This window comes from Bubalus bubalis, chromosome 8 (genome assembly GCF_019923935.1).
Source record: "Bubalus bubalis isolate 160015118507 breed Murrah chromosome 8, NDDB_SH_1, whole genome shotgun sequence".
NCBI lineage: Eukaryota > Metazoa > Chordata > Mammalia > Artiodactyla > Bovidae > Bubalus > Bubalus bubalis.
This window is the reverse complement of record NC_059164.1, coordinates 65259829-65285830: the sequence shown is the minus strand read 5'-3', so window position 1 is coordinate 65285830 and position 26002 is coordinate 65259829. Positions and strand designations below refer to the sequence as shown.

Sequence of the window (26002 nt, the reverse complement as noted above, 5' to 3'; positions counted from 1 at the left end):
CTGTGCGAGACCCAGGACAGCTGTCAGCCGGGACAGGCTGCACCTGGGCTCAGAGCTCAGTTGGGTCAGCTGGGCCTGTGCCCCTCCCTCTGACCCGAGGTGAGGGAGAGACAGCCTGGGATGAAGGCAAGGCAGTCCTCCAGGGTCAGCACCCCTTCTGCATTCTGCATGCCTGCTAGCGGTCACTGCTCTGGTGCCTCCCCAAGCCTCTTTTGTCCATTGGCCCCAGGGTCGCCGGAGTGGAGGTGAGAATGTCTGGGATGGGTGAAGGGGATGCCATGTGGGGTGGGGGGGGGAGGGCGGAGAAAAAGCAGGGGTGAAGTGGACTCACCGAAGGGTCAGGAAAAGCAGGAAGGCACCCACGAGGGCTGCCACGGACACGCAGTGGCCCAGGTAGTTGACGATGAGTGCAATTCGGTAGTGCACGTCATACTTCCTCTGCTGGACAGACAGACAGACACACAGGCAGCTGGAGGCCTGGGGCACGCGGCTACTCTAGCGACAGCCACCCAGTGCGTCCTGACCGCGGGGGGCAGAAGAGGCTCCAAGTGTCGCCAGCACACCTGGCTCCCACAGCTCTCTTCTGTCAGCCCTGCGTGGCTCCTGGTATAAACGGCTGTGGTCAGGAGTCCCGACATGCACTTTGGGGCAGATCTGAACACAACGTATCCTGAGCTAGGCCAGAATTGTGGGGATGTAGACTCTATTTTATTTTATTTTTGTAATTAATTTAATTGGAGGCTAATTACTTTACAATGTTGTGGTTTTGCCATATATCGACATGAATCAGCCATGGGTGTACATGTGTCCCCCCAATCCTGAACCCCACTCCCACCCCCCTCCCCACCCCATCGCTTCTATTTTAATTCTGGAATGGAAGTAGCTACACCTGTGTTTTGTCCCAGCTCACACCCTAGTGGGATGCGCCTCAGAGTGCACGGACCTCTACCTCTGGGACTCGGTTTTGGCATCTGTGTAATGGAGCCAACCTGCCCTCCCATCTCTGAAGCAGCGAACTGTGTATGGCAGGTCTGGGGGTCCCTTGGGACCAGTCTGCTCTGGGTACAGCTGTGAGGGGGTGTCTTGTCTGCAGAGATTTTAAGAACAGTATCAAGGCCAAACAAAAGTCAGTCTGCTTCATCACCACTCGCTGGCAATTCTAAACAGAGGCAATGATTAAGATAATCCTTCCTGTCAGGGCAGACTGTCCCGACACCCCGCCCTCATTTTGGTTTACCAGTGTTCACATCTCAAGCACTGTGAGATGGAGAGTGAAGGCGGAGGGCTGGAGGGGACCACTTTCTCTCCTTTATGACCGTCCTGCTTCCTCTCTTGTGGCCTCACTATAGACCTCCTTTGGCTCACATTTTGTAGAATCACTTTCTCAGGGTAGACAAATGTTTTTTCTCTGAACTTGGACTTCTTTTGGGGAAAAGTTACAGCCTCACTGGGGGCTGTAATGGGTGAATGAGGAGGAAGATGGAGGTGGGATGTGTCTTTTGGAGTCAGGAGTGAGAAGTAGCTTCAAAGGGGAGGAGGTTAGCACCACAGACAGTAGGGAATCCAGTTCCAGAGCAAAGGGAGGGGTGAAGTCTGAAGGGGACCCAGCTTCCTGCAGGGAATAGCCCTCTGAGCACTGTGCCTGTTTCCACATGGAGTCGCAGAATCAGAATGCCGGATGGGGAAACAGGCCCAGAGGAGGGGCGTCACACAGCCTGTCAGAGGTGGGGACACTGGTCACATGGTCATTCCCTGCTGTGTCGTGTGCCACCTTGCTTGTGTCCCTCACCAGCCGAACTCTCCTGAAGGTGGGGCTCTATGTGCCCTTCTCTACCCACCACAACGTCACTGAGCACAGGACAGGGACAAGAGGTGCAAAAAGCGGCAGGTGGTTGCCACAAGGGCTGGTTCTGCCCGCCTTGGAACCCTCTGTGCTCAGTCTGAGTCCTACTACTTACACAAGGACCAAGGGTGGGGCAGGTGGGGACACTCACCTTATCATCCAAAATGGGTTCACACTGTGAGTAGTTGATCCTCGAGGCCCACGTCCCATTCTCCAAGCACTCTCGGTAGGCATTCCCTACAAAAGATGTCAAGCACCAAGCAGGGGCGGCGGTCACTTCTCTTCTCAAGAACTCTCCCTGGCTCCCTGGTACCCACAGGTTAAGGTCCCTACGTTTCAGCCTCTCTAGACCTGCAAACACAACACGCCTGACATTCACGTGAAAGTCATTAATGTGAAAAGTGCATAAAAGGCTTACCCCCCGGGGTAGCTAAAAGGCATGATTAAAACCCATTTCTGATACAATCTTTGACTAGCAATTTGGACATTTCCTTTAATTTTGTTCAAAACTGAACCCCAGGGACTTCCCTGGTGGTCCAATGACTAAGCCTCCATGCTCCCAATGCAGTGGGCCCAGGTTTGATTCTGGTCGGGGAACTAGAGCCCACACACTGAAACCAAGAATTTGCACACCACAACTAAAAATTCTGCATGGCACTACTAGAGATCCCACATGCTTCAGTGAAGAGTGAAGATCCTGTGTGTTGCAGCTAAGACCCGGCACAGTAAATAAACATTAAAAAAAAAAAAGACTGAACGCCATTGTGAGCCCTGGGATGTGGCTGAAGATTCACTACTTTTAGCACGATGAATAGTTTCCAAACCTATCACAGTCATTTTATGCTCCTGAGATCCATACTTTCCCACCAGCACCAGCACTTCCATGTGCTCCGCAGTCACTATTTACACGCAGGTGTCTGCCCTGTGCCAGCTCCTCTTCTAACTGCTTCATTTACACGCGCCCATTCGATCCTCACAGCAACCCGATGGAGGAAGCTCTAAGATTAACCCATTTTACAGATGAGAAAAGTGAGGCGCAAGGCAATCGAGCAGCTTGCCAAGGATTCAGAGATAAGAAGATTCCAACCCAGAAGGTCCGGTTCAGGGCTTATGTTCCTAACCCCTAAGCCACTGGGCAGTGGTACAGGAATGACGGCAATGTGGGGCAAGAAGCCTGTGCTGCTGACTTGGAGCTGCGGCTGCCTGGGAGGCCACCACGTGATCTCTTAATGTTTGAGAACTCGCCTCTGTGCTCAAGTTGGAGTGTGATGTGCAAAAAGACATTTCAGAACATCTGTGTCTGATATAGAGAAGGGAGGGCTTTATTGAAGGGGGATGTACAAAGTTCAAAGAATGCTCCTATTTTCTTTAAATCCTAGCCTGACTGTCAAGATCTAGCTCCTAAGCCACCCTCTCCGTGCGACAGAGGTAGCCCACTGTCACCTCCAGCCAGGAGGAACCTCTCACATCTGATACCTCCAAAGCCCTCTGCTGCCTCTGCTCCGCATTTTGCTGTTTTCTGTACCTTACCTCCCCCGCTTACTCAGAAACTCTAAACCACCCATTGTTTAGCGGTAATTTGTATCAGGGTTCTGCTCTCTGGCTAATGGGCAGTTGTTTGTGGATTTTTCTTTTGCGCTTACGTTTGAATCACAATACAAAGCTAATTAAAATAAATGGTTCACAGAGCACGGAGTCACAGAGCTGGAGGGGGGAACCTTATATTGTTTTTGGAAGCAATGAATTCTGAAATAATTAACTTACCTTAAAAATCCACTTCCGCTGAGCTAACAGTGAGTTAAAAGCAATGAAATTATGAAGGCATACTTGCTGAAGAGCAGAAACAATGGCGGAGATTCTATTAGCCTAATTGTTTTTTAATCTGAGCTCATAAGTTTTTCAAATTTGGGGTTGTTAGTGGCCTACTCCTGACTCCTGGGCCTGTCACCTGTCAGCGAGGTCCCCGGCCAGGGTATGAGTCAGTTAGGCCAGTGTTGGTCTGACACCGACTCTGACCCAGTGCAAGGACACCAGCTCCTTGCCCCTTACCGTGGCACCCAACCCCAGTGGGGTCTCTCCCCCTACAGGTTTGTTATATACAGACGAGTTGTATGTGCAGAGAATGTGATGCATAGGATCAGTGATGTCACTGAACTAAGGAAGAGTAAAGGGTGAAGCCAAAAGGACCAATGTAAAGGCATTTGGGAAGGGTGAGTGCTTTATCAAATAAACAGTCCCTCCCTGATATGGGTTTAGAGTCCCTCTCAACAGGCATGGGTGAGATGAGACAGACTCTGATTCTGGCTAGAGTCCAAAAGGCAGAAAATTTTATCTTCTATGGATGTGTTCTTAGATGTTATCCAGCCTTCCAGAAGTTCAGTGCTAAGCTCCTTCCTCCAGGAAGGCCTTTTTGATTGCTTCCATCTAAACAGTCTCTTTCTCCTGAGTCTCCCAATACGTCCATGCTCCTCAGTCCTGACAGCCTGAGCCCCACACTTAAGCACTTACATATGACCTGGACCCGAGTTGTTCAGGTGCATGAGTCTGGTGTCTCAGATCAGTGTGGGGCTCCCTGAGGATGTTGTTATTGTTCAGTTGCCCAGTCATGTCTGATTCTCTGCGATCCCATGGACTGCAGCATGCCAGGCCTCCCTGTCCCTCACCATATCCCAAAGTTTGCCCAAGTTCACGTCCATTGCATCAGTGATGCCATCCAGCCGTCTTATCCTCTGATGCCTTCTTCCTCTTCCCTCAATCTTTCCCAGCATCAGGGACTTTTCCAATGAGTCGGCTGTTCACATCAGATGACCAAAATACTGGAGTTTCAGCATCAGTCTTTCCAACGAGTATTCAGGGTTGATTTCCCTTAAGATTGACTGGTTTAAAGCTGTCCAAGGGACTGTCAGGAATCTTCTCCAGGACCACAGTTCGAGGTATCAATTCCTACCCCTGAGCTGAGAACACTCATCTCCCAAGTACAGTATCTTGTGGTGGTACTGACCATGGGTGGGCTTGAGGATGGGAGGGGTCAGGCTAGAGAGGCTGCAGATCTGAGACCTTTCTGGTCCTTTACATCAATGCCCTTGGGGTACAAAGCTCTATGGAATTCTGTCTCCTCCTTTATTTCCGCCGCCCCCCAGAGTCCACCCCTCTCCTATCCCCCCCCACCCACTTCCTCTCTGGTCATCTTGCCTGGACTGGTACAGCAGCCTCCTCTCTTGCCTCCCTGCCTCATCGCTTGTCCCCCTTGACCCTCTGTCCTTTACCCCCATTTCATGTTAATATCTAAATAAAAGCCATCTGCTGCTGCTGCTGCGTGCATGCTCAGTCATGTCAACTCTTTGAGACCCCATGGACTGGAGCCCACCAGGCTCCTCAGACCATGGGGATTCTCCAGGCAAGAATACTGGAGTGAGTTGCCATTTCCTTCTCCAGGGGATCTTCCCAACCCAGGGATCGAACCCATATCTCCTACATCTCCTGCATTGGCAAGCAGATTCTTTACCACTGAGCTACCTGGGAAGCCCAATAAAGGCCATGAACAGCTTTTTACCGCTCTGGAGAATAAAGTCCAACTTTCCAGGTGTGCTAATCAAGGCTCTTGACACTCGGGTCCCAGCAGAACTTGCCTGACCCCTCACTACCTCTCCACGCGGCTGGTGATATTTGCACCAGCAGGCCTGGCACACACCACCCCTCGAGACTCGCACCCAATACCCACTGACAAACTCCCACCTCTCTTTTAACCCCAAGCTCCAATGCCGCCTCCTCCTGGAGGCTTCCCCAGTACCCAGGGTACTAATCTCTTCCTTTTCCCTCTAACACCTCCTTTATGTCTTCCCATTTTTTGAAACATAGGTCTTCATACTTGATTGCCCTTGAACTACAGCAGCACATCCATTTCATATCATAGTCCAGCACACACACACCCCTCACATGACACACACATACCCCTCACATGACACACACATACCCCTCACATGACACACACACACCCCTCACATGACTGAATCCAGTTTCACAAAGCAAATTTTATCTTACCGCAGCTATAACAGTTTCTTTCTATTCTTTTCTAATAAATTATATGTATTTTATACCCAAATGCTAGTCACGACCCCCTAAATTTACTTCACAATCTGCTATGGTACAACACAGTTTAAAAAAGAAAAATCTTCTAGAGCATTTGACATCATCACTATGGGCTTCATCTCTTTAGAATTGATCCTTCTTTTCTTTGCTACTGAACTTAAGTTCCCTGGGGACAGACAAGTAGACAGAAACCATATTGGAGTCAACAGATCCTGCCTCGGGAGTGAGCCATTGAGTACATGTGGGCTGAATCAAATTAACTCAAACCTGGGAAAGTAGGGTTTGAGATGTGGGATGTAGTGGTGGGAGGGGGCTTCCCCTCTGGGGACCCAGTCATGCCTGGGAATAAGGCTCTGGTTATATACAATGAGTACCAGGAGGCTGGAAGACAGATGTTCCTGGCACTTCGGGAGAGTTGGCTAATGAGGACACTGAGCTCTCAGGCACAGCCTCAGACAGAAGAAAGGAAGACTGGAAGAGTCCCCCCTGGGAACCAGAGGAAGATTGGCACGGAGAGTATGAGGGCAGGTGGTCAGGCCAGAATTGTGGGGATGGAGGTGGAAAGGTGGGTGCCTGTTACCACAGCAATACAGGTGCCCCCACCAAAGACAGATGCCAGTGGTGTGCAGTGTGGTCTTCCAGGGGCATCAGGGTCTGTATGATGCAGGCAAGGTCTTCTCTTCCAGGGCTCTGTGGTCTGGGGAGCCCGGACTCTAACCCTGGCAGCATGACAGGACTTTGCCCTGAGTGGCCCTGGCCCATTGAAAGCCCTCATTACAATATGCTGTCTCCCTTTCAGATGCTGACACTTTGATGAGAGTTTCTGGCTTGAGCAGTCACCTGAGTGGTCCAGGAGCCTGGCTGGGAGAAGATGGAAGCCTACATTCTAGCTGTAGTTTTGTCTCTGGCTGATTAAGTGATGTTGGTTAAGTCTTACCCCTTTCAGCCTCAGCTTCCCCACTCATGAAAAGTAATGTAAACTGCTTCTCAGTGATGCTATATTGGCATTTCAGGGGGGTCAAGCATTTGCTGCCTGGGACTTTTCAATCTGCTAAATGCCAGTAGTACCCTCAAGCCAGTGTAACAACCTCAGACATCCATACGTCACTTTTAAGCACTCCTGAGGTTGGCACTTCTATCTCTGATAGTCGAACCAGCAGTGTATGGGAGATGGGGACCATGAGGGACCATTTTTTTAGTGGTGGTTATGAAGCAGAGTGCAAGAGTCAGGCGGGGGGAGCGGGGCGTGGGATGAGTGAGACTGTGGTGGAGGAGCAGCAATGTGGTCATTGGCTGTCTGGAAAGAAAATGACAAGAAGTGAGCGTGGAAAGGTGCTGACAGGGAGACGGGAAGGGCCAGAAGCAATATTTACTGAAGGAATGAGGTCACTGTGCGGGACTGAAACTTTCAGTACCACGGATAGCAGAATGCTACCACTCCCTACTTCTCACCGTGGATGCAGCTTCAGTGAACTGGAGAGCTCCTAAGATCTAATCCTAAACCTACCCCCATCCCACGTTCACCATCAGCCCTGTGCCAACAGCAGTTTCCCTGAGCTACCCGAACAATGTGCGTCTCCCTGAGTTAAGCCTGCATATTTCCTGTCTTGATCTGATTACTGCACGTTGGTGGGGGTAGAGGTGGGGGCAGCTGGTGATGTTGACCCAAACTCGGAACCTACCTGCTGCACTGAGAGACTGAGAATCTGCCATCATCAACCCAGTCATCAGGTTAGGAAGGGCCTCCTCAGGGCCATCTGCTTGTGACAGAGGGAAGGGAATTTCTTTCCCATTTTTTCAGTGTTGTGTGGACACTGCTCTCCAGACCCCACCATCACTCTGGATCTCCCCAAACCCCCAGCTCTCTATTTCTGCCTTCTGTCCTTGAGTAGGTGTGGGAGGGGTAAATGTCCACACCTACAGCAGAGAGTGGGGAAACTGAGTCAGGAAGGCACAAAGCAGACCCTACTGGGTCCATGACAAAGGGAAGAGTATGAGTAGAATCCAGCTCACTGTGTGAGATCACTGGCCTCTCCAGGGAAGGGCAAGTGGGAGGAGGCGACTATCCTTGTTTGGGCCGCTATTGTGCAGGCTCCCTCCTTCCAGTCATGCCTAGCAACGCTCCATCGGCTTGTCGCCATGACGCCAGCCAGCAGAGGGAGGCTGGGAGAAGGACCCTCGAGGCAGAGGCTGCTGTAGAGAGGAGGATGTCAGGGGAAGGGGGCCCCGAGAACTCATCCAGCTCCCCACCCACCTCATACAGAGAAACTGAGACTCAAAGAGGAGAAAAACCTGCCCAAAGGTGAGACAAGTAGAATTAGAACTGGCTCCCAACCATCGTTTCTGTGAACTGATGGGGGGTGGGGGCAGGGCATCTCTGGCTGGCAGTCTTTTGTTCTCCTGTTAACACAGGGGTCTCTGGGGGCCAGGGGGTCACTTCTCTCAGGAGACCTTTGGGGATCAGATCCTCTTAGTGTAGACAGACTGCCCCCTCTTGGTGCCCCAAGACACCATCCAGAGGCCACACAGCTTGGTGCCTCTCAAGGTCAATAGAAGGCCACACCACCCCAGTAGGAAGACAACCATCCTTAGTGTGAGTGGGACCCTCAAGGACGCGATTGCTCCTCCTTCCAGACCCTAAGCCACACTTTACTCCCCTTGCTGAAACAGCCTAGCCGTGCACAGGGAGTCCCAGGCAGTGCTGTCTCTTGCTCGTGACAGGGGCCCATGAGGTCAGTATGTTTCCTGTGTCCTTCACATAGATAAGGACATTGAGACTCAGATGGGGTGGATCCCCCACCCCATTCACTCAGTGAATCCCAGCACAGCCAGGACTTAGTGGGCTCCCCTGAAGCTGTGTCTGGGTTCCTCCTGCTGTTCCTCATCCCCAGCCCCACCCCTGCTGTAAAGGAAAATTCCGGCCAGACTCTGGAACACCTGGTTTGAGGTGGGTGGACTGCCTTTAGGGTCCTTTGGGGTGGTCCCTGAGAGTCACCGGGGGTGGAATTTGCTGTGGCGGTTCCTGATCCTGCTGGGGTTGCCAGGGTGGAGGGAGAGTGGACAGCGAGGGACGCTGCAGCTTCTGACTTAACAGCAGGAGGGAAGGGAGGAGAGGGAGAGGGACAAGTTCAAAGTTCTCAGCCAATCTGGATTCATATTTAGAAGGTACATCCTGAACATCAAGCGGCACCCTTTGGGAGTATTCCAGTCCTGCCTCATGACGCTGTGGATGAGCATCTGGGGTCTGAGTAGTGTGAGCAGAGCTGAAGCCCATGCCCTGGCATTCAAGGCCTCCATGACCTGGCCCCGTTCCCTCTCTCCCTCTGTTCCCACTCTCCCTTCCACCTGACACATCACTGGCCCAGTTATCCAGGGTGTGCTCCACAGCACTTGCTCCATGAAGTCTTCCCAACTTGGTTTCCTTTCTTTTTCAGAATCAACTTTCTTCCATGTATTCCTACAGCCTTGGCTGTGCTATTTCACTGAAGAGCAAATACCAAATAGTTCTCTTTAAACATCTCTCTCTCTAACACAGGAGACCCTGGAAGGCTGACTCAGGTCTTATGCCTCTTTGTAGAGCTTGTTTCTAGTGGAGAAAGGGAAACATATAAACCCAGTGAAGGATATTAAGTGGAGGATTCCTGGTGAGGGGGTGAAGGAACGTCAAAGGTTCCTTTGGGAGGCCGCACCTTTGGTCTTGTCTGAGATGAAGGGTGCTTAGGCAGAGGGACAGCTGGGAGTCCACTGTTAATGTTTCTCAGTGGTCCAGGCCCCATGCATGCAGACGTGGAGTGGGGCCAAGAGCTCTTAGAGCCAGCAGAGACTGTTCAGAGCCCTGGCTTTCTGTGGAACCCTGGGTAAGTATCTTTTACTCTCTGGACCAAGCATCTCCCAGTCTTAAGCAGCAAGGGAGGGGAGTGCCAGACTCAGCACAGAAGTTCTCAGGTGTTTGGATGGCCAGAGAGGCATCCTTTTCTGCTATCTTTCTTTCCTCCTCCTTCCCTCAGCCAAACCCTCAGTGATAGGCATCCAACTTTCCCTCTCTCCCAGCAGGGGACAGTTCTCAAAAGGGTGACTGCTGACCCTTGGGCTTCAGGGCTCAGGGTGTGGTTGGGTCTCACTGGGGACTAGGAATGCAGACATGAGTTCCTGGAGTCACAGCTTCTATTTCTCAACGCAGAGGGCCATCTTCCTGGGACTCTGGAGCTGAGGCTTCACCCTGGCACCAGGCCTGTTCTCAAGCAAATGTGGTGTCCCCACTGCTTCAAGATCTCAAGAGCCAGTCCTGCCCCCCACCACCTCCAGGAAGCCTTCCAGGAATGCTCCAGTGCTCATCAAGCTTATCTTTCCAATCCCTGATGGCTGATTTGGGTGAGCTTGGTCTTTAAGCACCCTGGGGCTCTCTGAGGACAGGGCTTAGCCTTTTTCATCACCCCTGGTTCCCAAGTACAAGCAGGCAGACCCAGGGGGAAGACCCCTGTGGCTGGAGACCGTCTAGTCTATGTGTTTCCATTTTAATACAACCAGGTCTTCAGCATGTCTCTAGAGCGGGGTTCTGGAAGGTGGGGACCCCAGTCCTCCCCATGGGGTTGAATTAGGTGGGGTGTCTCTTCCCCACCGTGGCAGATCCTTCAGTATTGATGGGCCTGCCATTCTCAACAGGACCTGGTGGAAGCCTGAGGTCAAGGAGCTGAGGCTGAGCCAGGCTGGGTTTAGAGATTCCACAGGAGGAAAATGACCCTGCCCATGTGGTTGCAGGACCCTCCTTTGCAGCCACGAGGACCACAGTGACAGGCAAGAGGAGGTGTCAGAGCAGGGCAGGTAGAGTGAGCAATGGGAGGAGGGAGAGACAGAGGATGTGGGGAGATGGAGGGGAGTACAGAGAGGGAAGATGGAGCTAAGGTGGGAGAGAACCACACAGATAGAAAACAAAAGAGAGACTGAGAAATACACAGAGACATACACACAAAAAGAGACGTTGAGAACATACACCCAGAGACAGAACCAAACATAGAAACAGAAACAGATAGAGTCATGGAGACAAAGAGAGAAACACTGAGAGAGACACACGTACAGAGATGGGCACCAGAGTGAACACAGGTGAGAGGTGGGAGGAAAATGGAACACAGTGCCCACCTCCGGCCAAACCACCGCTGAGTAAACCACGTGCCTTCTCCCTGGGACAGGGGCGCTGGGGTCTGAGAAGGCAGTGGGGCTTGCTCCAGGTTCTACTGTGTATGGACATTATGTTAGTTTCAGGTGGCCCAGAATTTGAACCTGCTTCCCATATGGGCACAGGGAAACCTGGGAGGTGGGGTGCAGAGAACACCTCCTGCCATAGAGCTGAAATGAAAGGCCCTCCCCTTCTAGGCTCCCCTGTAGCCAGAGCTGGACTGGGGAACCCCAGTCCCCCCTCCCCCCACTTCCTCAGATGCTCTGGCACCAAGGAAATCAGTGAGCTGGGAGCCCACAAAATGGAGATGGGGAGAAGGCTTCCTGAGGACCACTGCAGGAAGCTGGAGATCCTAGGGCAGTGATGACGGCAGGGCTGAGGCCCCTCTGGTGACCAGGGCTCATGGCATTGTCAAGGCCCACTCAGAGAGAGTGGGGGTTCCCTCACTAGGCCAGCTCTGCTCTCAGTTCTTGGCTGGGGACCCCATATCTGATTTTCCATCCTATCCAATAATTACATAAACTTCCCGATATCCTGTCAACAAATCCCTTCTCTGCTTAGTCCGTCAGAGTTGCTTCCTCAGAGGCAGCAAAGCCTTAGCTAGAATCTTTGTCCTGTTATAAGCTGTGTGACTTTGGCAAAGTCACTCCTCAGTGCCTCAGTTTCCTCATGTGTAATATGAGGATAAGACTATGTCTCTACCATTGGCTGACTGTAAAGATCAATGTGTTAACAGGTCAAACGACAGTGCAGACACACAGAACCTGGGCCGCTGAAGCAGTGACTTGGAGGTGGGGAGAACACGGGAGGGGACTCAGACACACGGAAACTTAACTCGGTTCTGCCACAGACTACCGTAAGTGGCCTTCAACAAGTCTCTTCTCTTCCCTTGGCCATTGCTGCATCCAGAAATAGTCTCTGGGTAAGAATAACAAGGTTCTGATCAAGCCTCCCACACTCACTCCTGTGGCTGTTTGCTAACCACATAAGAACTCTCGAATACCTTGTCTCCAGCCCAAGGCGCTTGCCTGGGCTTCCTCATCCAGCCAATTGCCTTCTCCACTGCATCTTCATTCAGATGTCCCTCCAGCTCCCCAGAGTCCACATATACTCATCTGTGCTCACTGATTTCCTGATATGGTCCCTGACTCCTCCCCCTTCCTGTCCCACGCTAGTCTTGTCAGTTACAGATGTGTCCTCCTTTGCTTCCGCAGCCTCCACTCGACCTAGGTCAGTTACAGTGGCTCCTAACCCCTCCTCTTGTGGCCAGAGACTCTGAGCCCTGAAGCTGAACTCCTCCGTTTACAAGCGGCCCCAGGCTCCCTGCCACACCAAAGGTGAAGTCCTATGCGATGCCCTACATCACTTGACCAACACCCACCCGTCTGCTCTCATTTGCTTCTTTCTCCTACTACCTGTACTCCACAGAACACCAGCCAGTCCTGAGGCACAAAGCATGCTCCCATCTCTTCCCCTAGACTTATGACTCTTTCACCTGCTAAAATCCCATTCACATCTCTGAGCCTCAGCTTTCTCATCTGCAATATGGGCACAAGAGCAGGACATACCTCAGGGGGTCTTAGGGAGGTGGGAACGTGGGAGGTCATGTATGCCAAGCTCTCTCAGTGGTAGCTGGCACCTGGACCATGGTCCACATTTGGGAGTTTGGTGGCCGATTCTCTGTGCTCAGCTGAGTGGGTGAAAGTTCACGAGGACTAATGCCTAAGCTGCTGTCCCACCTGGACAATGCCTGCCCTCTAAACTATAAGGCTTCAGCGGGGATCTGGCTGCAGCATAACAAAATTGGGCAGGAAGACAGCCAGGACCCTTGTACCTCTTCCCCCAGGCTTCTCATAGGACCTCTTTTCCTCCCTGTGTCCTTCTTTGTCCAGGAAAGATCCCACTTTAGCAGAGCAGAAGGAAGCAGTGGCCAGGAGGCAGGGGAGGAGAGAAATCAATCATCGCCATTGACATTAGCTGCCTCAGCTCCTCACACCTCAGCTATCACACTGATTAATAGCAATGCTCCTTCTGCCCCCATGCTTCTCCCATTCACCAGGAGTCAGACTGTGGGCAGTACTTGGTCCAAATGAAGACAGTGGTTCATTAGTACCAGGGGCTAATCAGCACTACATGTGCCAACCTTGGTGGCGCCCTGACCTTTTCTTGGCTTCTCATCTGACATGGTGTGAGTGGTGTGGGAGGTGCTGCAACACCCCCTTTGGGAAGCCTTCCCCGTCTCCCCTCCCACCTTCCTCCTCATCCACAGTCCCTTTGCACTCCCCCATCATGGCATTTCTTACTCTGTATCCTTTTGTCTGTTGCAACTGTGAGTGAGGGCCTCAATGCCAGTGCAGTGGCTGGCACATAGTAGCTGTTTAATAAACTGTTTGAAGAGAAGAGACCCAGGCCCTGTCCTTGGGGGCTCCAGGTGGGTTGGGGAGAAAGGGGACAGCCCAGGCTGGGGTGGGAACCAGAGCAGGGCTGCCTCAGATCCACAGGCTGAGGGGCAAAGAGCCGCATCACCTCACTTAGCATTTATCTCTGGCTCAGACTGAATCAGGGACCCTGATTTCCACTGCCCCACCCCACAGAGCTCACAGGATCCTAAAAACATAGTTTTATAATCTCAGGACTGGCAAGGAGCATGGAAGCCATTCCTTCTGCTTGTGCATCTCCTGGATCGGGGACCTCACCTCCCCCCTGGAAGGTCTATCTTAATCACGGGTAGGAAGCGTGGTCAGATGACGCAGAAATCTTCCTCAGCAGCCCCACTAGGTCTCCCACCCCCTTCCATTAGGAGCACCACTGCCGTTGGACTCCTCCAAGCAAGCTGCTCTCTGGGCCCACGAGAGCCCTCCGCTGGTGCAGACAGGGCAATGCTGCTTAGCACTAGATGCAGAGGCTGCGGTCTAGCCCACTAACCATCTCTCTGGATGAAGGTATGAGTTTGGACAGACATACGTGTGTGTGTGTGTGTGTGTGTGTGTGTGTGTGTGAGAGAGAGAGAGAGAGAGAGAGCGAGAGAGAGCGCGCGCGCGAGCGAGCGTGCATGAGTGAGCTGATGGGGGAGCTATGTTACTATTCAGACACACAGAGGTTGCTACGATGTTTCCAGGATGAGGGGCTTCAGACAAACAGGTGCCCTCCATTGCTGCCTAGCATCTCAGAAGGCTCTTTGCTGGTGCGGGTGGGGTTGGAGATGTGAGTGGCACTTCAGGGTGGGCTAGTGATGCTGCATCCCACAGCCTCACAAGACACTGCCACTTGGCTCCCATTGGACCTTCCACAGGGCATAGACTCAGGCACCCGCTTCCCCTCCCAGAGCCCATACAGAAGCACCCCACCTGGATGCTGTGTGACTCCTGGAGCATCTGCTGCTGTCCTCCACAGAGTGGCAAGCTAGCCAGTGATTTGCCAGGAGGAAGAGGGGCACAGGCTGTTCTCCCCAGGAGGTGGGGGGTGGGCCTGATTCAGACACCATGCTGGGTGGCAGGAGTAATGCTGACCACTGCCCCTGACTCACAGCCCAGTGAGCCAGTCCCAGGGCATCCAGGTAGGGAAGAGACTACACCCCACAATCTGGTCCAGAAACAGCTACACTTTGCATGCCCAGCCCCAACACAAGCCTCACCCCATCTTCCCTGCCTCCTGCTCTCCCCTTCTCTCACAGTAGAGTCTGACCACCGCACTCACCCTGGGGTTTGGGAACATATCCTGGGCGCCCCATCCCTCCCCACCGCCCAGGGGAGATGCGGGGCGGAAATCGGCTAAACAAAGAGAAACCCTAACGGAGAAACTTCAGGCACTATATAATGTGGGAAAGATACTTGTTTTCAAAGGGAAGGATTTCCTTCTCCTCTTTCTGGGTTCTCAGCGCATGGAGCACGGGAATCGTGGGCAAATCACTGTCTTAACGAGGTCTGAAGCTACGGTGAGGTTCGGGCAGAGGGAGCACCCCTAATATGTCTTTAACGCCGGCGCTATGACCGTGCCGAGGCTCTCAGGTCTTCGACGCTGGCTTCGGAGCCCTCGCTACCCTCTAAACCGCCCTCGTGGGAGCCAGGTGTTGAGCCCACGGCGGAGGGTCCCAGGAACACTCACGGGTCGTGTTGTACTTGACACCGTTGAAGTACTCGGGGCACGGCCTCTCCACCAGGACTCCGGCCGCGCTCCGGGGCCAGCACGTCCCGATCTGGTCCAAGGTCGTGTTGCAGTAGGAGTAGGGACCTGGTGATGGGAGAGAGCGGAGCGGGGATCAGAGGGGCTGCTGGGGCCCGCGGGGCGCCGCAGGGCGCGAGGCGTTCGAGCGCGGGGACCCGGGCGCACCCAACGCGCCAGGCAAGGAGCCCGCGCCGCCCGGGTCTGCTCGGCTCTCGCCTACCCTCGGGGTGCAGGGGCAGCCCCCAGCCGTCCAAAACCAGCTCTTCGGCCAGCTCCAGGCTGCAGTTGGTCTCCAGCAGGCTGTGGAGCAGTGCCGCGTCCATTGCGCCCCGGAGCCGCGCGCGGAGAGGGAGTGTGACTGCGCGCCCAGCGTGGCTGCCAGGGGCTGGGTTCGAGAGTGAGTGGCTGAGAGAGCGCGGAGTCTTGGCTTCTCTCGCCCAGCCCTGACCTGCCAACAGCCTCCCGGCGCTGCGCTCGAACGTCGGGAACTGCCAAGTCTGGACCTTAGCAGAGAGGAGCCGCAGAACGCACTCGGCTGCGGGTCCACCCGCTCAGTCGCGGCCAATGGCTGCACCAGGGGGCGGGGCCGGACGGCTCCTCTCTGCCGGGCCCAGGTTCCCGCCCCCGGCCCACCAGTCCAACCCGGAATCCGCCTTCTCCGGCTCATACCAGGTCCGGAGGGGGGCGGCGGGAATGGACAGTGTGGGCCTTGGGTGGCGGAATGATCTGCCCGAGGGTCGAGTTCCGGGGGCTGCAGTGGACAGGAAAGCGCGCCCGCCCGCCCCAGGAGCTCGCCTCGTGTTTCTTCTCCTTCAGTGTCTCGCCATTTGTTTCTTCTCCTTGAGCGAGGACACTGGAGGGGATGACAGGGAGTGGAGAGCCCACGAGCAGATCTGCACTCTAGAAAAGCCTCCATGGCCTCTGGGAAAGGAGTGGATTGGAGGGGCGTCGAGGGAATCAAGGGAGCCACGAAAGAGGCTGGCGAGATCAAGAGGCTTGAATAGGTGCAGACCTGTACCAGCCCATGGGGGTTAGGGTGGGGAGGGATTTCCGGGAAAACCAGCCCTGGTGAGGCAGGACTGGAGAGAGGGGTGGGTGGGTGGATTCCAACAGGAGCCAGGAGGCAGGGGTAATGCTAGGTCTCCCGCTTGGGTGACTGGGGGCAGGAGTAGTGTTGCCATTCACTGAGATGGCGAAGTCCAGGGGAGAAACTGGCTGAAATTATCTGAAGAACCTCAAACACCCAGGTCTTACTGCCCTGGGTTTCAGAGGGAATAAAACGAGAAGTGAGAACCTCTTTTCCTCTTGGCTTGGGCAGGGCAACCTGAAACTGGTTTCCACAGCAGGGTGTGTGTGTGTTTAAGTTAAGTGTGGAGGGGAGATCAGACCTCACAGCAAGTGTGGAGGAACTGAAAACCTTTATCTGGAATTTGCCCGGGCCCCTCAGGACTGCCTGCTCCTTAACTCCCTGTGGCTCCATTCTGAGTGCCAGGGCAGGTCCACTGCTCAGGTCTACTGAGGTGGGTGGGGGTGGATCTGGGCTCAAGATACAGGGCCTGAGATGTGGTTCACCTCAACTCAGGCTGGATTCAGGCCTGCCTTTGTCTCTGCTCTCCCTGCATGTTACCCCAATTCTCACCCTCTTTTCTGGGGCAGTTTCTCCAACAGTGAAATGTTCTCAAAGGCCCCTCCCAGCCCTGAGACTCTGGTCCTGAGTTATGAGATGCAAAGACTGAGGGAGATGTACATGTGTGTGAATGTGTATGTGTGTGCTTTTATCTTTAGAGGGCAGGGAGAGCTGGGACCCAGTCCCAGCTGGGCTGGAAGCCCCAGGGTGGCTAGTCCTAGTCCTTCTTGCCATCTTTCACTGGGAACAAAGCTGCAAGAGAAGGCTGAGAGCATCCTGAGCCAGCATTATTCCCTGAGCACGGAGAGGGGAGAGGCAGACTGGGCTGTGTTTGTGTGCTCCAGTCTCACCAGCCTCCATATTAATACTGCTCTCATTGCCCAGGCAGAGCCAGGGAGCAAGCTCGGGAATCTCTCTGGGGCCAGCTGATTGGCAGGTACGAGGTTCAGATCAGCCAGCCAGGTCTATCCTCTGCCTTTTAAATGGACAGAGCCCTTGGCTCAGCTCTGGGCAGCTGCAGAGGCAGAGGTCCCTTACTGTCCCTAATAACCAGTGCCAGGAACAGGCGAGGATCAGTTGGGTCCCAACCCCAACCCTAGGCAGAGTCCTGTAGCCAGTGCCAGGCTGAGACTCGGCCTGGGTCCCAGACCAAGCCCTGCTGCACAGGACTTGTCCCCCATAGGCTAGACTGTGGCTGGCAGGATCAGCCCATTTCTTCATTGTGAAGTAGTCTCATTCATGCACAAAGGAGGGTGCTCCACACAGTGATCGCAGCACAGAGGGAAAGGAGAGCCCAAGCTAAAGTTATTAACCTGTTCATCACCAGGGCCACCGCACAGGAAAAGCAGCTGTCTCAGGGGGAGGTGAGTGCCCAGTGACCAGAGGCCAAGGACTTAATGTCTCACATGCAGGATGGAAGGTTGGCCTGGGTGACCTGGACTGCTCTTAACTGGAGAGCACATGTGATAAAGCTTCCTCTGGGAAGTGACCATTTCAGGGGCAGAGCTAAAGACCATTCTGCATCTTGATGGGACAGTCGGGACCTGAGCACAGGCCCAGAGACCCAAGGTCCCCTGGCCTCCAGAATGCAGTGCCATTTCATCGTGGAGTTTATTATCACCAGCACGATTGTCTGCTATTCTAGATGTGACAGAGGAAAATGAAAAAAGGATCAGCTTTGGAACAAATGGATTTTACAGCTCATTTTAGTGTTTACAAATAAGTAAATGAGGAAGAAATTGTAAAGAGCAAAAACTTTCCTCACCTAGATGAACTCCAACTACCCTTAAAGTTTGGGCCTTTTTGCTAGCTAAGGAAGTAGAGGTGGGTGGGAGGTCCCTGGGATGGAGGTGAGGCCCCAGGCCAGGCACTGGGGCAGAGGTATTCGGGACAGTCTGTATGCCCCTAGGCTGATGGGAGAGGTAGCAAATAAGTTATAGGGAAGTGTGACAGGTGCTGAAGGAGACACCCGTGTGTCATGGGCAGCGTGGGGGCAGGTACCTCTGGCCCACCTCTGATGGCAGCTGCAGCGGCAATCCAGGTGCTCCAGGGTTCAGCTGAACACCGGATAGGCGTGCAGAGCATAATGGAAACACACACGGCATCTCACAGTCACGAGTCTGCACAGTACACACTTTCTCTCACTCATCCCACCACCCATCAGGTATCCGCTAGAAAACAGGATTTAAGGGGACAGTCTTTGCATGTCTGAGGGCTGTGCTCAGTCAGGCTGAAGAGTATACAGAACTGGGACAGGCTGTGGGGTTCACTGTGGTTACAGTGGGGCTTCTGAGGGCATGGAAGGCTTGGGAGAGGCCAGAAGGTGCCCCACTCTTGCCCTGTGGCACTGGGGATGGTGCCCCAGGTCAGGCCAGACACTCCTTCTCCATCCCACCTCACTTCACCTTGGCACAGGGGAGATGCCTGGTGTCTTCAAGTGGAGCCACGGGACTAGGCTGTGGAGCAGGAAGAGCCCCCGGCAACTGTCCAACCCCACACTCTCATTTACAGATGGCCAAATGGAGGCCCAGAGGAGGAAAAGGAATTTCCCCCTCCAACCCCTCCCAGGCCATCCTCCTTTCCACAGCAGCCGGACTGGGCTCCCTGCCTCCTCCACTGGGCAGAGGAAGTGATTTTTCTAAGATTGTGTGACTTCTTGCAAAAGCAGCTCTCCATTGCCCTTGGGACGAAGCCCAGCTCTTTAGCACCGCAAACAGCGCTCTTCATGATTGTCTATTCCCCATCCTCTCCTCATGCTTAACTTGAGATGCCCTTTGGGTCCACTCGCCATTCCCTTGGAACATTCTCTACCTCCACACCTTCACACATGTGCTGTTCCCTCTGCCAGGAATGCCCTTACCGCTCTATTCCAGTTAACCCAGCTGACTCCCATCCGCCCTTCTAATGTTCAGCTTAGCCCCCACCTCCTTTGTCTTATCTGGGGTGGGTGGCTCTTCTCCATGCCTTGGTCTGCTGGGGGCTAGTCTATATCACATCAAGGTTATTAGTTTTTCTATTGTGGAAGGCAGGGCTGGTCATGTTCACTAACCAGTCCCAGCACCCATCAGAGTGCTTCATGCTTGTGCTCAGCAAATCAACACTGAAAGAATGGATGCTTTGGCAGAAGCCCTGTCTCCTGAGATCCAAGGGTCTCTTCACATATGACCAGTCCTGGTGTGTGTGTGTGTGTGTGTGTGTTGGATTAGGGAGTTATTTCCAAGGATCCTTGATTCCATTTGCACTCTTACATTGCCTATGGACTGAAAAAATAATATGCCTTACAACTTACAGTATATGCTCTATTAGATTCCTCTGTGATGAATAAAACAGAAATAATCCATTTAAAGCCTGCATGAAGTCTCTTGTGATTATGTGTTTTTTTTCCTTTATTTGGACCTTAGGGTCATGCAATTTAATTGATCATAGTCTTTGATTCATGACCCTTTGTCATCATTAGCCTATACATGGCCCAACTTTATTTCATTTTAGTCTTTTCTGTTATGGAAGTTTGTATGTAGTAGCACATATAATGATTTATTGCCCAATCCAAAACTAGATCATTACCAATCACTTACAAATTTATCTATACACTCCTTCCTCAGAGGGAACATTCTTTTGAATGTTGCATTTATCATTCCTTTGCTCTTAGTTTTTTTTCAGTTTTATCACATGTACATATATCTAAACAATAGGTTGTTTGGTTTTACTTGTTTCTGAGCTTTAGGGTAGTCAATATGCATTTTCTCAATTGGTGGACACCTAAAAGGAGATACCTATCATGTGGGGACCAGAGAAACTATTCCTGAAGTTCAAGGGCATCCTAACAGCCAGTACTGACCACTGCAGGGGCATGGTTAATGAGGGATGATGTGTCCCCACCTTGGCTGCTAGGCAGCACCACCAGCAATGTGGTGGATGAATAATTAATGACACAGGGAAATGTTCACTCTGAGTTACAAGAAGAAAAAGCAGGTTACAGAACTGTAGACACAGGATCATCCTGGTTTTGTGGAAAAAGAAAAAAGAAAAAACATGAGACTCTATGGTGTGATAAACTTCTGGCAGATAGACACATTAAAAAATTCCTGGGTTGTGGGATAATGGGCATTAATAGTCCTCTTCAATTTTTAAAAATATCTTTTTCCAAATTAAATATATACATATATTACATATTCCATTTATAAATTGGATGAATGATATTACAAGTCAACCAGGGGAGGCCTTGTGATTGCGTTGTTTAAACTAACCAGTCTGTGGTATTTTACAGCAGCCCAAACAAATTAATGGGCTTCCCTGGTGGTTCAGACGCTGAAGAATCTGCCTGCAGTGCAAGAGACTGGGATTTGATCCCTGGATGGGGAAGATCCCCTGCAGGAGGAAATGGCAACCCAGTCCAGTATTCTTGTCTGGAGAATTCCATGGACAGAGGAGCCTGGTGGGCTATAGTCTGTGGGGTCACAAAATGTTGAACACGACTGAGTGACTAACAAGCAAATTAATACGATGGGTCAGGTGACTTGCTCAGGGTCACGCAGCTGTTAGGTAGAGGAGCTGGGATCCAGATATGGGATTGGGTCTGTCTGACCCAAGCACCTGGGTTCTTGACCACCCCATTGTAAGGAGGGCAGGCGACAGGGTTTCCCCCCTGATGCGCGACTCAAGCTGCATTTGGTGCCGGGTCCCAGTTCTGGCCAGCACTCTTGTCTCCTTTTGCTCTGGCAGTAGCTCCAGATCCCAGGGACACTGCAGCCCTCCTCCTTCCTTGTTGCCTCTGTGGATGCAGCCCCGAGAAGGCTGGGACATTGGGTGGAGCCTTGGGGATGTCTTTCCAGAGCCTGTGAAGACCCAGGGCTCTTCTGAGCTCTGCAGTGGCTGCCCCTGACTCTGAATCAGCGGCCAGGAAACTCTAAGGGGTCAGAACTCAGGGACCCAGCTGCTACTTCACAGGTTCTTACCAGGAGGTAACACCTGTAGCCACGGCAACGGGGAATGTATTTTACACCTTCTGCTGGAGTTTGAAGCAGAGAGGTGCCCCCTCCTTGGGCACTTGAATGCCAGCCCAGCCACTTCCTTAGGCACAGACATAGGGAGCCGGCAGCTGGAGGAGGACTCCCGGCCAAGCCCTTCCTCATCAGTGACCTGTGCCCCCAGTGGGGAAGGGGGCTGCCCAAGGACAGACCCAAGGCCCAGGCCTGGAAGCCTGTCTCTATTTACCACCCGCTGAGCCTGGCTTGGCCCACTTCTCCCCCAGGCCCAGAGGCTCGCCCTCATTTCCCAGGGTCTGCTGCAGGTGGTGGCAAGGAGCTGGCATACCTGAGAGGTTGGTGAGGGTCTTGATGGAGTGGCAGTACTGTTCCAGCAGTGCCCACACGGGCTGGTCCCTGGGTGCCTGGCTGGACCCCACCTAGAGGACAAGAGGGATGAAGGTCAGGCTCTGGCTAGACAGTGACAGCATACGTCTACCCCTCCCTGCTCCCTGCCCCACCCTGTCCTGTCCCTTACTCCTCTATATTGTACAGAGAAAAAAAGAGGAGGGAAAGTTCAAGGCCCCACACAGCAGACCAGCAGCCTGGCCAGGTCTGGAACCCTGAAAAGGCCTTAGAGGTGGTCTAGTGAGGCTTGGTGCCCCAGCGAAGAACATGCTCTGTCCATCCCTCAGCCCTTAAAGGCTTCCTCCCCAGGATGGGATGTGCCCTGTGCTCTTCGGTTGGCAAAGCTGGAGTGGGGGTGTCCACCAGCCCTTCAATCCCCCAGCAAACACTGTACAACCCTGAGGTGTGTCAGGCCCTGGCTGGGGGACACAGTGGGAGTCTTCAAAGTAGTCCCAGGTCAGGTAGGGACCCCCTAGACTTGGAGGCTCAGAAGAGATGGGAGAAGAGTGGATAGTTTGTTTCCCTGTCACACAGGTAAACACAAACTTACAAAGGTTAATATGTGGAAGAGACTCCTAACTTGAACTTGAGAAGACAGGGGAGGCTTCCTGGAAGAGGTGGCATGTTGGGGGCAGCCAGAAGGACGAGTAGGGGGAAAGGGACCACAGTGCCAATGTAGAGACTTGCCTGGGAACAAATATGGTTGTTGTAACAATGGCAATCCCATCCAAAAGAGAAACCACCCAGAATCACATCTCCTGAAAAAGTCATGAGGGACTAACTATGGAGGGATAAAGTAGATGTGGTTATCTCTGACCTTGAGGGGACCATCTTCTGGTGGGAAAGATGGATAGATAACCAACTTGTTACAGTGTCTATAATTTGCTTAGAAGGAATGGGGTAGCATTACAGAGGAAGTCACACTGATGTGGGATTTGAAGGTTGAGTAGGAGTTTGCCCAGTTGATAAGGGTGGTGCTGGGATAGAGGTGGTGTCGTAAGGGTAAGGGTGGTGTCATAGATAGACAACAACACATGTGCAAAAAACAGGTTGGGAAATGCATGGTGTGAGACTGAACAAAAGCAATGCCCTCTACAGTTCTAACCATCGTCTCCCATTCTTTCCAAGACCACCACTGTTCTTATCCTATGACCAGTGTGTGTGAGTGTGTGCACTTGCGTGTGTGTATATGAGATTACTTTTGCACCACCCCAACACTGATATTCCTGATTCTAGAAAGGACTGCCCCTGTAGTGGGCAGCCCCTCCCCTTTCTCCTGCCTGTCAGATGCTCCCTCCCTGGCAGCTGGGTCAATGTTTGCCCTACAATATTCCCAGGACCAGAGCTGGACAGCCCTCAAACATCACGTTCCTCACATCAGGCTTAGTCCATTTCCTGTGCTGGGGCTGGAGGCCACACACTCACCTTCACCACACCGGCCTGGAGCTCCTAATTAATGACCCCGCTTGGTCAGATGGGAGAGCGAGGGCGGCACGGCCAGCACCCACAAGCACTCATTGCTCCTGGGTTCTGTCAACTGGCTCCACAGGGCTAAGGGCAGAAGGAACTGCTGGGGAGCACAAGTCCTGTGTGTGAGGTTAGTGTGCATAAGGGGTATGTGTGCAGGGCATGTATATGTCTGTGCAGGGTGTGTGCTTGTGTATGTGAATAATATGCATGTAGTGTGGTACGCTATAAGGAGCTTCCTGAGCCGTCGGCCAGGAGCTCTGGCCATTTGGCTTGCAGGACAGACACTGGGGGCCATGGTCTTGTTGTTCACATATCCCAGGGATGCCAGGAGCTACCCAATGGCAGCTTCTTGGGCATCAGGAAGGCCCGGCTGCCCAGAGAGCCATCTGCCAGGAGTGAGGTGGGCTGGGGAGGGACACTCTGGGTCCCAACATCCTCCAAGAAGAATTCTGGTGTCCCACCCAAAGCTGGTCTGGGGAAGTGCGGGCGCTAGGCCTGATCCATTACCCCTTTCCAGCCCCCTTCTCTTTGTTTGAGAAGCAGCTGGTAACAGTTTATTTGGGGATGGGGTGAGTTCCTAGGAAGCCACCAGCCTCTGGAGGTCACTGGAGGAGCAATGCTCAATGCAGAGGCGCTCGGCATTGATGGTGGACTCTGACTGACCAGATATTGCATCTTAGATACAAGCTCCTTCTCTCAAAGCCCCCAAAGGCCACACTATGGCCCAGTCACTCAGGCATCTCATGTTCAGCTTTAGGTGGGAGTCTGAACACGTGGTGCTAAGCTCACGGACAGGGATCCAGGACATCCTCCAGTGGGACTCGGGCATTGTGGGGCTGTCCTTGCATCATCCGCTGTGATCTGAGGCCACAGTTGAGTCTTCTTGCTGAGTAAAGAGGGGGGCACAGCCGCTATGCTCAGTATCGATGTGTGCTGTTCAAGCATGGGCAAAATGGTGAGCAGATCAGAAAGGGTTTGGAATAACTCCCAGATCTGGGCTCCCTCTTCTTGGCTGGTCCAATAAGCTGGCAAAGACATTCATTCTCTTCAAGGAGCCGGTTGGGTGGATCTGACTCAGCTCAAACCTGCGGCATACTCTGGAGGTGCCTATTTTGGACATAGCCGCTGCTGTGGGTGGTGGTGAGCAGTAGGTGGGCAGGCAGGAGGAAGAAGAGACTGGTGCCCTCAGAAAGCACACAGTGGGCCAGGGAGAGCAGAGACACAGCCACGAATAAATACCCCCAAGGGCTGGGTGATGAGCTGTCAGAGGCGGCAGACTGCAAACATGCCCACATTCAGGGCTCTGGGGTTGCTGCTCCTCAGCGCTGTGGCCTTGGCCAAGTTATCTAACTTCCTTGAGTCCTGGCCTCCTCCTTTGAAATGAGGATAATACAGGGCCCTGGGATTTGGTGTGCATTAAACAAATTACTGAATGTCAAGAGCTGGCACATAGAAGGCACATGTTCCATGGTAGCCCTTGCCATGGACTCTAGGAGGGGTCTAGTTAGAGAGTTCAGAGATAGAGTGTTCAAACCTCATTAGAGGGAGTCCCATGGCCTGGATCAAGCCCTTCTCCTCTAGAAAAACCTCCTGGAAACCCTGTGTTCCACCTTCCACACTCTCCAGCCAGTGCAGCTCCCCCTCAGCTCTCAGCAGCCCCCCTTCTATAGACAGTGGCCCCTGGAAGTACATCCGCACCTCCCTCACCAGGCTCACTGCTCAGCAGTGCTCAATGGATGCTGGGTGAGGAAACTGGGCATGGAAGTTGAGTCTAAGGGAGGAGGAAGGGTAAGAAGAGCAGAAAGAAATTCTAGGGGCAGGAGTTGGGCAAGAGAAGGCTGAAAGGCAGGGAAGCACAGGGCCTGCTCAGGAAGCAGCGAGCTTCTGGCCTAGGGATGCTATTAAGAGGACAGGACTTCCCTGGTGGTCTGGCAGTTAAGAATCCACCTGCCGATGCAGGGGACATAGGTTCGATCCCTGGCCCAGAAAGATTCCACATGCTACGGGGCATTTAAGCCCACAAGCCACAACTAATGAAGCCTGCCTGTCCTAGACACCCATGCTCTGCAACAAGAGAAGCCACCACGATGAGAAGCCGGCACAGATCATCAAGAAACTAGCCTGTGCTCACTGCAGCTGGAGAAAACCCACCCCAGTAATGAAGACCAATGCAGCCAAAAATAAATAAAAATTTAAAAAGAAAGCAGAGGGTTGGAAAGAGGCTTCTTTGATGTGTAGTCAGCATTTCCTATGTCCTAGATGAAGCTCTGAATGCTTCAGCAAAGCCCATTTAATCCTCACAACTGCCACAGAGGTCTCTGTAATGATCCCATTTTACAGGTCAGGCAACTGAGGCCCAGAGTGGTGAAGTCACTGCTCAAGGCCACACAATGAGTAAGTAAGGGGCAGAGGCAGGATTGGACAGACAGTCTAGTAGGTTAAGATACACACGGAAGAGCTGGGTAAGAACGTAAAGGCCTGTGCTCCATGGATGCTGGGAGGACCCTGGCTCCAAACAGGGTGAGTAAGAAGCTGCTCTCACCACTGGAGTGGGGGGCTTCAGGCAGAGAGCTAGGTCATGGTAGGAGAGGAGGCAGACCCAGTCAGTTGGGCAGGGCTGTGCTCAAGAGAGACAAGAAGTCTGGCTTCTGGAACTGACTCTGAGTCCCCTGGAGACCCCTTTATCTCTTGTGTGGTGGACACCTAGGGCTTCTGTACTGATTAGCTCTTGGCTGTTACAGCAGCAGAGAGCTGTCCTTACACCT

At 52.9% G+C, this 26002-nt stretch overlaps 1 protein-coding gene and 1 long non-coding RNA gene across 3 annotated transcripts in view; one reads left to right on the top strand and one right to left on the bottom strand.

Annotated features, from left to right (window-relative positions):
* CRHR2 (corticotropin releasing hormone receptor 2) overlaps positions 1 to 26002 on the bottom strand; it is a 45148-nt gene that overhangs the window by 13428 nt on the left and 5718 nt on the right. Inside the window, exons 2-5 of one of the 2 annotated variants that reach the window (XM_025291234.3) lie at positions 21709 to 21799; positions 15210 to 15335; positions 1995 to 2080; positions 332 to 441 (exon numbers count right to left, since the gene is read on the bottom strand). In XM_025291234.3, the coding sequence (XP_025147019.3) occupies positions 332 to 441; positions 1995 to 2080; positions 15210 to 15335; positions 21709 to 21799 (413 nt within the window). Of the gene's footprint in view, positions 1 to 331; positions 442 to 1994; positions 2081 to 15209; positions 15336 to 15489; positions 15805 to 21708; positions 21800 to 26002 lie in introns of those variants that run through there. The other variant, XM_025291237.3, reaches the window with a different exon arrangement.
* LOC123334737 lies at positions 8 to 6955 on the top strand. The gene is made up of 2 exons (XR_006552818.2): positions 8 to 245; positions 6732 to 6955. It is a non-coding gene; the product is annotated as an uncharacterized LOC123334737 (long non-coding RNA).